Source organism: Mollisia scopiformis, assembly GCF_001500285.1.
Source record: "Mollisia scopiformis unplaced genomic scaffold LY89scaffold_14, whole genome shotgun sequence".
Taxonomy (NCBI): domain Eukaryota; kingdom Fungi; phylum Ascomycota; class Leotiomycetes; order Helotiales; family Mollisiaceae; genus Mollisia; species Mollisia scopiformis.
Window position 1 is genome coordinate 1,013,012 of NW_017263594.1, and position 16,410 is coordinate 1,029,421.

The 16,410-nt window shown below is 47.9% G+C and overlaps 7 protein-coding genes across 7 annotated transcripts; 3 read left to right on the plus strand and 4 right to left on the minus strand.

Annotated features, from left to right (window-relative positions):
- Positions 1 to 460: 460 nt before the first annotated feature.
- On the minus strand, positions 461 to 1,521 carry LY89DRAFT_670491 (PhyH-domain-containing protein; the record flags this gene model as incomplete). Its single annotated transcript, XM_018213164.1, has 3 exons — positions 461 to 904; positions 975 to 1,472; positions 1,519 to 1,521. The coding sequence occupies 3 exons, from the start codon at positions 1,519 to 1,521 to the stop codon at positions 461 to 463; spliced, it is 945 nt and encodes a 314-aa protein (XP_018070316.1).
- A 424-nt stretch (positions 1,522 to 1,945) lies between these two features.
- On the plus strand, positions 1,946 to 3,918 carry LY89DRAFT_719632 (mannan endo-1,6-alpha-mannosidase). The gene is made up of 2 exons (XM_018218510.1): positions 1,946 to 2,508; positions 2,569 to 3,918. The coding sequence occupies exons 1-2, from the start codon at positions 2,427 to 2,429 to the stop codon at positions 3,837 to 3,839; spliced, it is 1,353 nt and encodes a 450-aa protein (XP_018070317.1). The 5' UTR covers positions 1,946 to 2,426; the 3' UTR covers positions 3,840 to 3,918.
- Positions 3,919 to 4,868: 950 nt separating this feature from the next.
- On the minus strand, positions 4,869 to 6,442 carry LY89DRAFT_100539 (tannase and feruloyl esterase). The gene is made up of 2 exons (XM_018205001.1): positions 6,105 to 6,442; positions 4,869 to 6,056 (listed from the first exon to the last, which is right to left on the minus strand). The coding sequence occupies exons 1-2, from the start codon at positions 6,167 to 6,169 to the stop codon at positions 4,904 to 4,906; spliced, it is 1,218 nt and encodes a 405-aa protein (XP_018070318.1). The 5' UTR covers positions 6,170 to 6,442; the 3' UTR covers positions 4,869 to 4,903.
- Positions 6,443 to 7,052: 610 nt separating this feature from the next.
- On the plus strand, positions 7,053 to 9,410 carry LY89DRAFT_618687 (DUF1446-domain-containing protein; the record flags this gene model as incomplete). Its single annotated transcript, XM_018210847.1, has 5 exons — positions 7,053 to 7,096; positions 7,178 to 7,773; positions 7,820 to 8,434; positions 8,480 to 8,915; positions 8,965 to 9,410. The coding sequence occupies 5 exons, from the start codon at positions 7,053 to 7,055 to the stop codon at positions 9,098 to 9,100; spliced, it is 1,827 nt and encodes a 608-aa protein (XP_018070319.1). The 3' UTR covers positions 9,101 to 9,410.
- LY89DRAFT_697951 (uncharacterized protein) lies at positions 9,199 to 11,547 on the minus strand (the record flags this gene model as incomplete). Its single annotated transcript, XM_018216941.1, has 3 exons — positions 9,199 to 10,327; positions 10,422 to 11,197; positions 11,248 to 11,547. The coding sequence occupies 3 exons, from the start codon at positions 11,545 to 11,547 to the stop codon at positions 9,199 to 9,201; spliced, it is 2,205 nt and encodes a 734-aa protein (XP_018070320.1).
- Positions 11,548 to 11,880: 333 nt separating this feature from the next.
- LY89DRAFT_648057 (MFS transporter-like protein) lies at positions 11,881 to 14,077 on the plus strand. Its single transcript, XM_018211988.1, has 9 exons — positions 11,881 to 12,246; positions 12,299 to 12,434; positions 12,486 to 12,561; positions 12,612 to 12,808; positions 12,862 to 13,253; positions 13,304 to 13,335; positions 13,389 to 13,480; positions 13,530 to 13,575; positions 13,635 to 14,077. The coding sequence occupies exons 1-9, from the start codon at positions 12,163 to 12,165 to the stop codon at positions 14,056 to 14,058; spliced, it is 1,479 nt and encodes a 492-aa protein (XP_018070321.1). The 5' UTR covers positions 11,881 to 12,162; the 3' UTR covers positions 14,059 to 14,077.
- Positions 14,078 to 14,645: 568 nt separating this feature from the next.
- LY89DRAFT_697953 (glutathione synthase) lies at positions 14,646 to 16,214 on the minus strand (the record flags this gene model as incomplete). Its single annotated transcript, XM_018216942.1, has 1 exon — positions 14,646 to 16,214. The coding sequence occupies one exon, from the start codon at positions 16,212 to 16,214 to the stop codon at positions 14,646 to 14,648; it is 1,569 nt and encodes a 522-aa protein (XP_018070322.1).
- Positions 16,215 to 16,410: the final 196 nt, after the last annotated feature.

The window sequence follows — 16,410 nt, forward strand, 5'->3', positions numbered from 1 at the left end:
AGCGCAATCTATATTTGTAGTGATGCGGCAAAAACTGGAAAAGTTTCTGTATTGTTGTATGACGAGGATGTTGTTCCAGGCAAGAGGGTAGGGCTGAAGTCTCATCGCGGCGAGGCTATTGAAGGCCTTCAGCGGGGCTGCAACCTTGTCGCAGCTGCCTGCATGGGTACACGAAAGCCCCAAACCGACGCTGTATTTCATATCCAATGGTGTGGTTAGGGATCGGTGAGGCTTGAAGAAGAAGTTTCTTGGGCGCTTACCAGGTGATGTGACCTGCTGACATTAAGCACGAGATTGTAAGTAAGCCGTGGGCACCATTTATTTCGTTCATCGAATGTATTTCTGTTAGACAAATCAACTTGTTCATTGCTGCTATTGGTACCTAAAAAATAATTGTCATTAAAATCGCAGATGCTACTGGGCGTATGACTCCAACAATACGGACAATATGCATTCTTATTCAGAGCTTCGACATCTTCCCTTTCTCCTTCTCCTTGAAGGCCCACTCAATCAACCTTTTCTTTCGCATTTCCACGCCAGCTCTAGGAGATCTGCCATCAACATATCCCATAAAGTCATGAGTGCTAAAGCCCATCAAGCGCATCAGTCTTTGTGGGACTTGATCCAGATCCTCCCAACCCATAGCAACTGTAAAATTCTCATAAGGTCTGATCCATGGTTGGCAATATTGTACAGTCATGCTTCTCCTCCACGTCTGACTTGTATTCGCTCCCCCAGAATGCCATAATGTATTCAGAAAGTATACCATTGACCCTGCTGGCATTATGGCTGGTATCATTTCTTCTCGTTTCGGATTCCTTTCGTCGTCCCATAAATGTGAACCTGGTATAAGTGTCGTCGCGCCGTTTTCAGCAGTAAAATCATCGATAGCTACCATTGTGCCCTGCCAATATACATCTATTAACAAATGCCTCCCATAACTCGACGAGGAGAGGTATTCCGTTCAGACTTACAATTCCCATTAAGGGTCTTGGGCGAGGCAGTGCAATCAACCCATCATCTGTATGAATCTCTTGTGCTTTTGATCCCGGCCCAATATTTACTGTATGGAAGCTCGTCATCAGGAAATTTGGCTGCAAGAAATAGTCATTTAACTTCATGACCGTTTCATTGATCGCAAAGGTGTCAAACACTCGACTTTTATCTACCAACGCATATATTCTCTTTGTTTGGAAACCTTCGAATGGGTTACGACCTCCCTGTGAAGCTGGACCGGAGGATTCGAGAGCTTCGAGACGTGCGAGCTCTGCATTGGCGGCGGAGACTTCGGTAGGTGTGAAGAGATTCGGTAGGATCACATATCCATGCTCGAGAACATGATCGATGAGATGAGCGACTGCGGGGTCTTTTTTGCCTGGCAGAATTGTCGTGCCTTTGCCTATCTGAATTCGATCGTAGATCGTGGGCGTATGCTGGTAAGGTGTGTTGTGGTAGAGTCCTGTTCGTTGTTCCTACAGAGTTCAATGTTAATTCTTTGGGCTTGTTTGGCAGGCTTACCATATTGAGTTCCGACTTGAGAACAAAAAGGACGGTACCTAGGGTAAGTTCAACATCCGAAGAGGATCAAAAGAAGGCGAGAAGCTTATATATTAAGCTGACAGCTGAGAGAGTTCTGCGCCAAATGCGGGGAGGATTAACAAGGGGCCCATGGCCGAGGCCTCGGATAGTCACCCCCCACGATGCGCTTGCTTAGAAGTCTTCCTACACAAGTTTTCTGCTCTGATATCGAGAGTGATACTACTGTAGAGAATTTTGAATTCAAGGTACGAGAGAGGTCTTTGCACAGAGCTCTCAAATTGCTCTCGGATAACGGAAGAGGCTGGTCCTCCAAATATTGTGGGGCTCCATTAGTGAGTGTCTGGGCGGCGCTTGACAGCCCACATTTCCCCTGATCTGCTCAGTGGAACCCAACCTTCTTTCCTTCCTTTCAGAACTCTCATAAGTTCTCTAGTTTTGATTGAGACCGCTTTTAACTTGTCAGATTGATTCAAGATGGACGAGATGTTTCGAAATTGGTCAAGGCCCAAATACAGCGAGCGCCAGTCATGCTCCGCCCAAGCACCAGCAGGGTGCCAAGATCGTATCCGCCTATTTCATCACGTACTGGTACCGAATTGTGGCAACACCAAGCATATAAGCTTAATTTCCCTCGTCATTGTCTAAATTTGTACATTTCCTTGCACTCTCAGATTTCCTTCTTTGTGTAGAAACGTTCGTTTTATCTTATTGTTCTGCTAGAGATTCGGTGAACATAATCCCAAGCTTCTGCATCTCTTCCACCTTCACTCCATTGTGAGACTTGCACCATTAGGCGTTTAGCTATTAGCTACGCCTTCTTTTCTTTCACGACCAACCTCTAGGCTGCGTTGGTAGTAAGGGCTCACTCCTACCCTACACTCGCCGCGATGCAACACAAGACACTCGCTGCCCTTTTGGCCCTTCCATTCGTTCAGGTCGAAGGTATCTCGTTGGATGTCACCAGTACTGGTATGAACTTCTACAAGCGCATGGTGTTTCAATATATTACTATAGTGCTAATGGAAATAGAGTCTATCAAATCAGCGGCATCCTCTATTGCAAGTGGTATGGTAACATACTATAGTGGCAATGAAACGACGAATATCCCAGGAGTTCTGCCTTCACCTTACTACTGGTGGGAGGGTGGAGCGTTTCTTGATACTCTTCTCCAGTACTGGCATCTAACCGGCGATTCCCAATACAACGCCCTCGTTTCCCAAGCTCTAGTTTTTCAACAAGGACCAAATGGCGACTTCATGCCTCCCAATCAAACAAAAAGTGAAGGAAACGACGACCAATCAACTTGGGCCTTAGCTGCCATGACAGCCGCTGAGCTCAAGTTCCCTGACCCGGCCGGTACGACTTGGATTTCGTTAGCAGAAGCAGTATTCAATGATCAAGCCAGTCGCTGGGATACGAGTACCTGCAATGGTGGTCTTCGGTGGCAGGTTTTCAGCTTTAACACCGGGTACGATTACAAGAACAGCGACTCCAACGGATTCTTCTTCCAACTCGCATCTCGCCTCGGACGATATACCGGCAATTCTACTTACTCCGACTGGGCAAACAAGGCCTACGACTGGAGCTCTGAAATCGGATTTGTAGACGAAAAATTCAACGTCTATGATGGGACTGATGTTACCACGAACTGTACCTCGATCAACAGACTTCAATTCTCGTCTTATGCGGGAACATACATATCCGGTGCGGCATATATGTATAATTCCACTAGTGGCAGTTCTCAATGGAAATCAACACTAGATGGCCTCCTCAATCAGACAATATCGATCTTCTTCCCAGATGGAATCGCGACCGAAGTGGCATGCGAAAGCCACAGTACTTGTATTACGGATATGTACGCATTCAAAGGCATCCTTGCACAACAACTTATCAACACAATCCAAATGGCGCCTTACACATCTTCCGTCATTATGCCTAAGTTGACGACGTCTGCTGTGGGTGCTGCGAATGCGTGTTCTGCGGGCTTGTCTGGGACAGAATGTGGGTTTACGTGGGGAAGCTCGAGTGCTGGGAACGAGACAGGGTTGGGAGAGCAGTTGAGTGCGTTGAGTTATGTGCAGGGTTTGCTTGTTGGCCAGGCTTCGGATGTGGTTACGCAGAGTACTGGAGGAAGTAATGGGACGGTTACTTCGACGGGAGGGGCCAACTCGAGTTCCACGACGACGAGTGGACCTGCGGCAACTGTTAGTAAGAGCGCCGGTACTCCTGTTGGGATTAAAAGTATGAGCATGGCTGTGATGGTAGGACTAGTTGGGCCGATAACCTGGGCACTGCTGTAAAACATAACGATGTACGATACTGCCCCGAAAAGTGTATTTGAAGTGGGTAGCATAGTGAATGAAGCTCGCTTGAAGCACGTAACAAAGTGTCAAAGTGATGACATTGACGGATCTACTCTACTGTCTAATTCATACCTATCTCATCGATCTTCACGCCTAAACTTTTCAACCCCTCGCTTTAATTTCAGAAGTCCATCGCATTTGGTCTCAACATTATCCTTCAAATACATATCTTCTGCTTCGTGTAGCTTCTTTAATGCTGCCCGATATGTAGGGGCGACATGACATTTCGGATCAAGTGTCTGGACCTCTCTATATTATGCCCCCCGAGTTTTGAAAGCGGTCGAAGACCGTGCTTGCTGCGATTATGCTGCTGGACGGCAGAACGCGTCGCAATCTGAAGGGATGGAGGAAGGATGGTCGTATGGCCAGTACAAGACAGGGTGTCTCACAGATGCCGGTCTACATCGTGAATGTTGTATCGAAATCCATGGCTTTCGCCGGCGTTTGAAGATTGGTCGTGGTTTGGCACTGAAGAGGAGGGACGTTGAGGGAAAGCCGGTGTTTGAAAACGGGGTCAAGCCACGATGTGGCAGAATGCCAAGCCTCACCACCAATACGCCCTCTATGATCATAATATTCATTTCCACAATTGTTTAATCACACGGTTGCAGACTAAATTCTCTGTTATAGAAATAGAAGCATTTCATTGATCGATTGTCTTGTCTCTGAGATTGTCAAGGAGCTTCCCCAGACTCTGGAATATGATCCCCACATTCCCAGCAACATGATAGGCTACAAGAACTTTTGTTGCACATCACATTCTGCTAATCGTTCAAGGCTGACTTAAGCCTGCATTGAGCCCGATTCGAGCTTGGCTGAAGCTGGTTGAGCTGGGCTTGAGCTTACTTGCCTCGCTTAGGAAAGGGGGCGTACTTTGTCATACAACACTCTCTTATCTTTGTCAGAATCAAGTAGCCCCTTCAGACAAAGAAAAGCTAAGAGAACTTTACGTTGAATTGGTAAGTTCTCGTGTCATTTTAATTACAGATCTACAGTCCTGCTCACGAATTCTCACAAACATAACTCCCCGCCCTGCCAACCTCACCTCCTAACCAAGTCGCCGTCTGCGGCCACGGACAAAGCAACCTACTCCCACCATCACCATCAGTACTCACCACACTCCCCGGCTTCTCCCCCCTCTCCACCCACTTAATCAGGGCATCAACAACATGATAAGTCCCCGGAGCTTGCGGAAACGCTTCCGCTTGTCCACAATGTCCACCACCAGGCACCATAAACAGGTTAAAGAAATCAGAAACATCTTCGCCGAAGAAACTTTCGATATCCTGCAGATGTTGAATCGGCCATATTGCAGCATTAAACGCATCCGCCCACCCTTGCGTTACTAGCAATTTCCCGCCACCATTCTTGAAAGTCGAAAGGTCTGGGGAAATTTCGTCGATGTACTGTCCAACTCGCTCATCCACTGCTTCAACATCCCTATCCCAATCAAACCCTCTAAAATCATATGTCAGATTATCAAATACGACATTCTGCAAAATCGGAATCGAGAATGCGTCCGCAAGGGAACCTTCTTGTTGTAACCAACTGCTTTCCGATCCTAACGAGAAACCGGGGTAGATCTCCGATCCATTTGTCGATGTTGGACCTGCATAAATCTCTTTCGCAGCTTCCAACTGCGCCTCCGTAAGACACTGACTAGTATTTGTTGAACTCGCATTGCAAGCCATGGTGTTGATATCAAACCCACACTTCAACGGATTCTCAACTAACCCATCCTCAACCCCATCAAGTCCATCGCACTCTTCCAATACCGCAGCGGTGATAGCATCCAACGTAACTTGCGGAATAAAACTCTCATTCAACGTCTTTTTTGCATTCCAGAGAAACGATAAAGCGAGATGGGAATACCAGTTCCCGGGGCTGCCCGCATAGATCCCATCAAACAATTCAGGATAGAATTGTGCTAATGCGAATCCTTGAGCTCCGCCCGTTGAGCAGCCGTTGTAGTAGCTATAACGTGCTGCTTTTCCATAGTAGGATGAAACAAGGGAGCGGGCTGGAGGTGTGAATGTTGAGATTGCGTTGTGGATCCAGGTCGTGAGTTGTGGTTGGGAGTGCATGTATGGGAGGTAAACCCCAGGAGCACCGCTTCCGTCGTTGTTCTCAGCAGCGAGATGTCCTGAATCGCCTCTGCGGTATATCAGTCATGTCTCCGTCCCAGTTCTGGAAGTATCGTACCCAGCAACAGCAAACCCCAAATTCAACTGCTTAATCATATTCACCGTATCAATCATCCCCGCCATCCCACCATTCCCTAAGTCCCCATTAGTCCTCTTCACCCTCCACCCGGCCCACAGTTAAACAAATACTAACCAACAGCCATAAACCTCCCACTCCACATCTCAGCCTCAGGAAGATAAAGCTGAAAGTTCAACGTATCATTCCCTGCGTAAGCAACTTGTCCAAATACCTTGCAGAAAGTGTAATTGTTTCCAGCTGCAGAGTCCGCAGGGACGAGTGTAGAGTTGATGATTGTTGTATTTTGATGTGTTACGGATTGTGCGAAGTCCTGAGCGAAGGTTGAGCAGTTTCGAGAAGGGAGGGAGAGGACTAATGATTTTGCATGTGTGGCAAGAAGAGCAACAAATGTTATGAGGGCTAGGGACCTCATCGTGCTGAAGTTCTCAAATAAAGAACTGAGATGTATGGGAAGGGGCTGGAATTTTCTGGAAGACGATATAAACAGAAAGAATTGCAATTTATTATGAGAAATAGACATGTCTGTTCTCTTAGTCCCGGCGATCCACCGACCCCACATAAACCAGCAACGATCCATCGTGAACCCCGCATTCAGGTACAATCGAACCGCGATTTTTCATTGTGATTCTTGTCTCCCCGCAAATTTATGAACTTGCGGAGAGACTTCGGCTTGGGATAGAGTGCATTTTTTGTGCGGTGGGGCAAGGGCGAAGAATGGTCGTCGGCGCAGATGACCGAGCAACCAACCCCGCTCGGCGATGAGCACCGGTGAACATAAACGGACGCTTGTTCTAGCGTCATGCTGGAGAGGACGATCTGACTTTCTTGCAGTCACGGGAGATGGGTAGGACTTCTAGACTTCTTCATCCCTCGAACCTCCCTTCACACTGGTTTCTGTGAGAACAATTGTCCAATACGGAACGAGGAATGCCTTCGAAACGAAATATTAGGATCGGAAATGTCTCCGGAGCGTTAGTATTCTGAGTTTCCATACAGTGCCCCTCGAAGAAGCTTCATCGAGCAAGATAATTAGCATGCTAACATCCCACCAGGACTGGCGACCACTGGGAAGCCATGTCCCGCATGGTCGAAAATGGAAATGTTGATATCGTCACCGGTGACTGGCTCAGCGAAATGAACATAGCATGGAACGCCATCACCAAAGCTTCAGATCCAACCCTAGGCTACGAAATTGGGTTTCTGGACCAATTGTTTCAATGCATAGATTCCATCGTCGCGAAAGGCCTGAAAGTTATCACCAATGCCGGAGCGCTCAACGTTGAAGCATTGGCATCCAAAGTTGAAGGGCTGTGCCGTGAAAGAGGACATGGTCAAGTGGTGGTAGCGCACGTTTTGGGTGATGATATTACGGAGTTGTTGAAAGACAAGGAGAAAAGAAGGAAGCTGGATTTGCGGCACCTCGATCACGAGGCACAGAGCTTCGAAGACTGGGATTTGAAGGACGACATTCAGAGTGCTGTTGCATATATTGGTGCTTGGGGAATCGTAGAAGCTCTAGATACCGGTGCAGATATTGTGATTTGTGGCCGAGTCACAGATGCAAGTCCTGTGATTGCAGCCGCTGCTTGGTGGTATGATTGGAAACGAGGTTCCTTCGACCAACTAGCTGGAGCGCTCGTAGCTGGACGTAAGTACCTCGTAATGTTGACCCAATGGAAAAGGCTAACATACAGTGGATCTGATCGAGTGCGGACCATATGCTACAGGAGCAAACTTCTCCGGATTTAAAGAATTTCTTCCCGAACTCGTGGACCTTGGTTTTGGTATAGCCGAAATTCAACCAGATGGCAACTTCTTCATGACCAAGCCAGAAGTCAGTAATGGTGTCGTGAACAGGTTCAATATCACTGGTCAATTGCTGTACGAACTCCAAGGAGAATTGTACCTTAATCCCGACGTCACGGCGGACCTGTCGGAAGTGAAAATCGAAGACACCGCAACAAATGCTGTATACATCTCTGGGATGAGAGGGCTTCCACCTCCAAACACTACGAAAGCAATGATAGCCGCAACCGGAGGATATCAGGCTGAAACGACATTCTATATTAACGGACTTGATGTTGCTGAGAAAGCTGAGATGATCAAGAACCAACTTGGACATATGTTCAAAGACTGTAACTTCAGCAAGCTTTCGATAGAGCTATACGGAACACAAGCAGTGAATCCATCATCTCAGCAAGCTGGCACTGTGTTCTTGCGTATCTTCGCCCAAGCTCGTACAAAGGAAGACATTGCGGCGTCCAAATTTCGAAAGCGAGTTTACGCATTGCGGATGCAAAGCTATCCAGGTATGTGTGTTAGAGAACGAAGTGAAATGATCTGACCCCACCAAGGCTACCATATGAACCTAGACTTTCGAACGATGGAACCGAAACCTTTCATGGAAATATTCCCAGTGACAATTCCTTCCTCGCCTCTGGATCATAGAGCTGTCGTACGATCGAAGATCATCCGTGTTCCTCAAGTTTCCGATACTGCCTCATATCCAGTTCTTCGTCCGTCGTATGAAACCAAGAACCTGCAAGATGTTTCATCTTTTGGGCCTACGGTCTCTGCACCTCTGGGAAGCATCGTTCATGCTCGGTCTGGTGACAAAGCTAACAATTCCAATGTCGGATTCTTTGTTCGCCACGAGGATGAGTACTCCTGGCTGCAAAATCTCCTATCCGTTGACAAATTGAAGTCGCTTTTCGGCGACGATTGGGAGGGGGGCGATACTTCGAGAAGGGTCGAACGTTGCGAGTTTCCTAATCTGTTGGCCGTTCACTTGTAAGTCCGCGACGTACACCGGCCGCGCTGCGTGACTGACGTATCGTAGTCGCATACTTGATTTCTTGGATGGAGGGATTGCAAGCAGCTCTCGAGTAGACGGCCTAGGAAAGGGCATTGGGGAGTTTCTCCGAAGCAGATTTGTCGACATCCCAGTAAAATTCCTTGAACGTGGAAGAATATAGATAGATTTCAGCCATTATGAAAACCCAGGCAAGAGGAAAATGTAAGTGATATGGTGTCGGAATAGATGGGCGTCAAGACTGGCTAGAATACATGGAGTTCAGGTATCATTTGACCATTGGTAGTTGCCACTGAAATCATCGAGATACCCGAGCCAGTCGTGAGATAGTTGCATGACAGGATCATCAATGAAGGACTGATCATAAAGATTCTGTAGGTCATCGTAGCAGCTACGAAATGCTGAATCAACTGCTAACGGGGATGTGCTGGTGTAGCATGCGTCGTTCATTGGGACTGTTGCAGAAGAGTTGGGGTGGAGACTGGCAGAGGCTGAACTCATGAACGGCTGATAATTGATCTCTTGTAATCGTCTGTTCTCTGCGTCTGGTGGAAGTATCGATGTGGCATATTGCTGAACGAGATTGGGAGCACATTGTAGCTTGATAGCGTCTGCTAGAACCGCATCGCTCAACCTGTCAAACACCTCATGGCAATGACGAAGCGCATTCCAACGTTCTGAGACGGCGACAAGAACGTTCGAGCAAGCTCTAGTATCGTTGACAATCTCTATCGTCGTTGGATCTGACAGCAGACACGCCCCCGACGACGGTCCGCGTCGCCTCTCTCTGAAGTGGCGTGATACTGCGTAAATGTAAGACAACCCCGCCATGAATACAGCGTGCAAAGTGATCCACGAGTAATTAATTCTCCGAGATTTGTGAAGATAGGCATATATAGTGATAGCTTGCTTCGAGGACGAGAAAATGTTTTGCAGTGACTTCGAATCCTTGGAAATGTCCGCCAGCATCGGACAGGGTCGGAATAGGAGCAGTCTCGCATTACTGTACAAGACCTCATACCACTCTCTGGATCGGAAGCTCGTGCGATCTGGGGGAAAATCGGGTCCGTTGTCGTTGTCTGGTAGGACGAGATTATTTGTATTCGCTCTCCACTCGTCAAGCTCAGCCACAAGCGTATCTCTGAGAGTAGACACTCGTTCCTCGGTATGCTCTGGTCGCTTGAGGCCGTGAAGGTGTGTCATAATCCTGCCACATAGGTGGCGATATTGGGTGATGTGGACGAAAATCGACGTGCGGCTAGCCTGGTGTGCACTTGGTTGTTCCTGGAATTGAGTAGCAAATATCTGATCGCTTTGAGGAGAAGGTAGTGCAACTTCGATGTCGTCTAAGTGGATGGCCAGAGGTCGACCTAGCGTTATGCCAACAATTCTTCAAGAATCAGCATGTAGATTCATAACGATTTCGTTTTTCAAGACGCGGGACAGGAGCGAAATTGGTGAAGAGAAAAAAGGGAGACACATACCTGTCCATAGCAAAGACGCACCAAAAAGAACGACGCTTGATCTCTTGCTCTCTCCGCTCAGCTAATTGCCTTTCATGCTCGTCGCGCTGTGTTTTGGAAGTGTACGTAGACTCCCGATGTAGACCCAGCTCATAGCAAATCCGGACAGCAATGCCTACCAGATGCCACATACTTGCAGAAGTATCTTGCATCGAGCTCCCAGTACGGTATTGACACAGAAGAAGAATTACTCGAAGGCTCTTGATACCTCCACATTGGAAGACTTCCGTGATCCTTGACATTGCACGAGAGTGGTGCGTCTCTGCACTTGGAAGCATCTGCCAGTCGAATTTGTAGACATTTGCCGTTGCAATGGCTAAGACGAGATCGAACACGAATGCTTCATATGCATTATTGGAGTAGAAAGATGGATCGCCATAGATGGCATCCGTCATGCTGAGAAGTTCAGCTGGCGGCAGAAAAGGGTAGCACAAATGGTCGTGAGCTAGGTAGCTTGAGACGAGCTTACTCGCCAGCTCATGAGGAGGCAAGGATTGACTGTATGTAGTCGATACAGAGCTTTTCGCCAAAGTGCTCAGCTGCTGAGAATGCTCGTTCTCAGCTCTAGAGGAGTGTTGGCCATTGGAGATGTCAACACTAGCTCTCACCAGATTCGCAAACAAAACGCCGCTTGTCGAACCAAGGTAATGCCGTTCTCCAGCTGCGGTCGAGGCGAGGAATGAAACCTCGTTGATAATAGTGTGTCCTGTCCCATTTGCTTGTACAGGGGTAGAGGACTGAGGAAGTTAATAGGCATGTACACGTGACCCGTAGCAGAAAGACTGACTTGAGTGTTTTCATCTCTAGATGATGGTGTTGATCTAACACCCGAGACTTCACGGCTGCTGAGGATCGAGTTCTCATTTCTCTTGGCTTTGGCAAGCTCGTCTGACAGTGCTTTGTTCTTTGCTTCCGCTTGGCGTAGTCGTCGTTCAATGGCCTCCACATGGTCTCGCCGGAATGTGGGCTCTCTGCTTCTGTCTGTGTATTTGCATTCTACCCCGGCTTTCTGACAATATCCACATGGATGTCTCTTGTCGCATCGTGACTTCCGTCGGTGACACACATCGCAAGCTTGGGACTGCATTTCGTGGCATTGCCGGCGTCCGCATCGGTGGGATCTCCAGCGGTGATGAGTTTGTGAATTGAAGGAGGGTGCTTCGGCCCCGCTACCGACGACCGAGAAGGAAACTCCCCAGTCTTATACAGGTTTTCACTTATACAGGGAGAGTGAGTGCGCGGTGAGGTGAAGCTGGTGGTACAGTACCGAAGTTGGTTCGGGGAGAAGGACAAGGGAAGAAGCGTCGATCAGTGCTGTACGTACCTAGGTAGTGTTCTCTCCAGGGCCTCCCTCGGCTCTCCAAGTCCGAAGCCATCTCACCGCCTGAACAACCATTTTCTCCACCAATTCCCCCGCTCTCAGCACACTCGAGGCCTCCTCATTGCTCAAAGATGGGATGAACACTTCCGACTACTGTATGTTGACAGAAACAGGCGTCGGCGTCGGCCTGCCACGCCGAATTCTTTCTTGGGACATGCATTGCAACCCCAACCTCTCCTCACCCCACATTCTACCATCATTCCGGGGACTGGAGATGCATATATAGCATCTATCGGATCTGCAAAATCTCCCTGATCAGAATCTGGGGAATCTATTTCCTCGAAAGACTTTCTGCACGAGGAAAGCAACCCAGTCTTTAAGATGGCAGCGAGCGAGACTCGGTCAGAACAACCCAAAATGCCGACTCAAAGATATGTTGAAGATGTCGAGAATGTATCTAAAGAGGTAGAAATTCCTTGTAATATCGTGTTACTCAAACATCAGCTAACATAGTCAGGTTGTGGACGAAACGACTGTCGATACCCATGAATGGACCGCAGCAGACAGGTCTCTCGTGTGGAAACAAGACCTGCGTATCGTTCCACTCTGTGCAGCTATCTATCTGCTTTGCTATCTTGATCGGTCAAACATTGGTCAGTATCATGCCATCCCAAATCGATGATTCGTAACTGACCATCAAGCAGGAAATGCTAAGACACTCAATGCCAATACTCACGACGATTTGCTATCAGATACACATATGACAAGTTATCAATATACGTAAGTGATTGGACTTCCTCCCTGCGGAAACTCTCTAACATGTTCAAAAGAATTGCTCTCATGGTTTTCTTGATCGCATATGCTATTTTCGAAGTCCCATCCAACTACTTCCTCAAGAAACTTAGCCCTAGCACCTGGATTTCATTCCTGATGTTCTGTTGGGGCGCGATCACGATCGGTCTTGGTGGCGCTCACAGGTTTGCAAGTGTCACTGTTGTTCGTTTCCTGCTCGGTGTCTTCGAAGCAGGTGAGCACAATTCGACTGACCAGTCGTGGAAACATGTCTGACTGTGTATCTAGGACTCTTCCCAGGTCTTGTGTACTACCTAACCTTCTGGTATCGAACTGAGGAGAGATCAATCCGTGTTGCCTGTATCCTTGCATCTGCCACACTTGCGGGTGCATTTGGTGGAGCTTTGGCTTTCGCCATTGGACACATGAACCAGACCAACGGCCTCTCCGCGTGGAGGTGGCTCTTCATCATCGAGGGCATCCCATCGTGCCTTTCGTCCATCCTTGTGTTCTTCTTTCTCCCAGATTGGCCCGAGACAGCAAAATGGTTGACTACCGAAGAGAAAGCGCTTGCGGCTGCTCGCTTGAGAGTGGATGGTTCTCACGGCCACGGAGAAAGCTTAACTTGGGTTCAAGCCAAAGACACGCTGACGGACTGGCGACTATATGCTCATTATACTGTAAGTTTAAAGGTTGCGGTATGGAAATTTTTCAATTAATGTGCTCTCAGGTATACTTCGGCATCTCAACTCCGTTCTCCTCGTAAGTCAGGGACATTGGCCTGGCCGGCTTCGGTTACTAACTCTCTTACCAAGGCTATCACTCTTCACACCCAGCATCACAGCAGGTCTTGGATACAAGAACCTCGAAGCACAGCTTATGACTGTTCCCCCTTATGCGGTAGCATGTAAGCCTCCCATTCCCTCGAAATGATCAGAATGCTAACATCACCACAGATGTCGTGACCCTCGCAGTCGCGTTCTCCGCAGATCACTTCAACGCGTAAGCTGCATCCTCCATTGTACTCATAACAAGGATTCACACATTAATGTCACTTCCAGGCGTGCTCTCCACTCCGCAATCTTCGCCACAATCGGCGCCATAGGCTTCATGGCTTCAGCTCTCCTGCCTGCAGATTCTTACACCGCCCGCTACGGCTGTCTCATTGTCGCCGCATCTGGAGCATTTTCCTGTATTCCACCACTTCTAGGTTGGCTCTCCTGCAACGTCTTTAGCACAGGCGCCGTCGGTCTAGCTATCGCACTAAATGTGTCAGTTGGAGCACCGGGCCAGATTGCAGGTGTCTGGATCTATAAAGCTGACCAGGCGAAGAAGGGATATCTGACTGGACATTGGGTGAATGCGGGGTTGTTGTTCTTCGTGGCTGCGGGGTGTTTGGGTTTATTGATATACTACCGTATGCTGAACAGAGCAATTTTGAGAGGTGGTGGGGCAGGAGAAGTGAGGAGATTATATAAGTATTGATGTAGAATGATACATTACTTGCTGAAATTGAACTACTCCTGTATTCCAGGACGTTGTTTTCTCTAGAAAATGCCCCGCTTACATTAGCTACACGGGAGAGTCTAGGATGCTCAAGCCAAGAACGTCTTGAACAAATACGCTTCGCACCCCCGTAATCGTCCCATCTTCATTTGCAAGGCACCAAAGTAACAAAGCAGTTGTGATGTTACTTCGAGATGCACAGGGGCCGGAATCCGAGCTGTTGTGCGACTTCCGCTATCAAAGCCATATGGACGAATCATTCCTAGTCCATATCCACTTTCTGTATCACTCCCAACTCGAAAGAATCGAAATCCAAGATGAAAAGTATGCGAGTATTAGGAGCAAACAAAAAGTGCAACTCAGGGCTTAGCACCGCAGATCCCGTTAACTCCGACCACAACCACCCCTCCCCAAGAGTAAGCATGCATCCAAAAATGAGGCTCGTAAATCGGACAAGGGCTTTTATATCTGGCGAGTCTCTTGTATGAAATAAGCATTGCAAGGTTCTTTCCACTGCCAGTGCTTTGATCGAATTCCTTCGTAATGACCAGTATCATCTCTAGCTTTCATTTCCTCTCAAGCAGAGACAAAAAAACGTCGGAATCCACTAATGCAGGACTGTCAAAGCACCCATAGCCTTTCACCACACTCATCTCATTCACACTTGCATCTTTCGTCTTGAAAGACCAGCAAGGTTCCTGGACGTCAAGCATTTCTGCTTTGATCTTGCCTCCGCTCTCAGTCTTCCTCTCCCAGAGGCAGATTCTAAAAACTCCCAGCTCGGAAATGACTGGCCCTTCATAGAGTCCACGAGATGACATCAGAAAGTTCTTGACCAGCGGTGGCGTGATCTTCTCCATGAGAACGTATTGATGCCACATCTCTTTGGGAGTCGCTTTGAGGAAGGCCACAATGTCTTCCCCATAGAAGTTGTGGCCACCACCTTCAAGTGATGGTTTCAGAATGAAGCTCTTTGCTGTTTTAGGGTCTGTTGCAAGTTTCCTTGCATGCTGTCCAAAGGCAGAAGTATCAAGAGGATACTGCGGCGCGAATGTCTTCGATACTAGTGCAGCTTCTTCTGAATTCAAGAAACGGTCCAGGGCATTGGGAAGTGCTAGTGCTTGTTGTACTTTCTTGAAAGTAGTGAGATGTGAAAGTAAAGACGGACACTTGATAGCTCTAGACTTTTCGAGTTGGAAACGAGCCATATGGCCGATGTCATTGAATTCGTGAACCTCGAAGCCGGCTCGAAAATAGACAACACTAACTTCATAAGAGATAGATCGTTCTGGCGGAGAATAGATCAGTTCGCCGCTGGGTGTCAAAGATGTTTGCGATAAGACTTCATGTCCCCATGTAACTCGGAAGTTAGCTATGGACTCGTCCCACAATGCGTACTCGATTGGGCGTTCGTCTGCGATGTTGAAGTTGTATGGCTGGACGATGAAGATGATGCATGTTTTCCTACTATTTCCCCGACTTAAGGCTGGTCTATATGCGTCATGCGCGCTTTTGAGACCAGAAACGAGCATTGGTAATGTTGAATTCCGTGGAAGTGACGATGTATCTAGGGGGACCGTTGAGGGACTTCCAGAGGTCGAGTCCGAATGCTGCTGGTACATGCCAGTTCTGTAAAGATGCCGATGCATTTCTGATATTCTGTTTCCATGAACCCCACCAGCACATGAGACTGTATTAAACTCGACTTGCTTCAGTCCTAGGCCGTTTGATGTGTCTTGAGCATCGTTGTGAAGCATGTAGTCTGAACGGAAGATGCCAAGGGTAATATTTTGCAGGACTCCTTCTCGTTTTACCTCTTGATAAATTGACCACAGTGCGTTCGCCAATGGATCGACATCAATCAAGTCTTTCAATGTCTCATAAAGCCACTCTTCATCCTCGGCCACAGCAGCGTATAGCTTGTTGTAAATTGCTTGCAAAGAGAGAGCCTCTTGGAATAAGTTTCTAGGAAACAGTGTCGGGAACAAAGTGCATCCGACCGGCTGAGACAATACTGTGTGTTCATCCTCGGTTCGAACAAGCTTAAGCAGTGATCCGTGAGTGATTTGCCAATCTTTAACATCAGAAATGAGGGTCTCCAAGGCTTCCTCAGAGAGTACTGGAGGGTACTTCATTTTTGAAGCTTTCTTCCTGTGTCCTACTTTGCGTGCCGCAGAGACCACTTTCTGCATATTTGTAAAGTGTAATTGTGTTCGATGACGGCTCAGAGTTGGGGGGCTGTCGTTTGGCAGCACAGCCACGATTCAGAGCGGTGGCTGGAAGGTTGACAGATATCACGTGCATATTAGCATCTACCATTCCAAGCTTCCG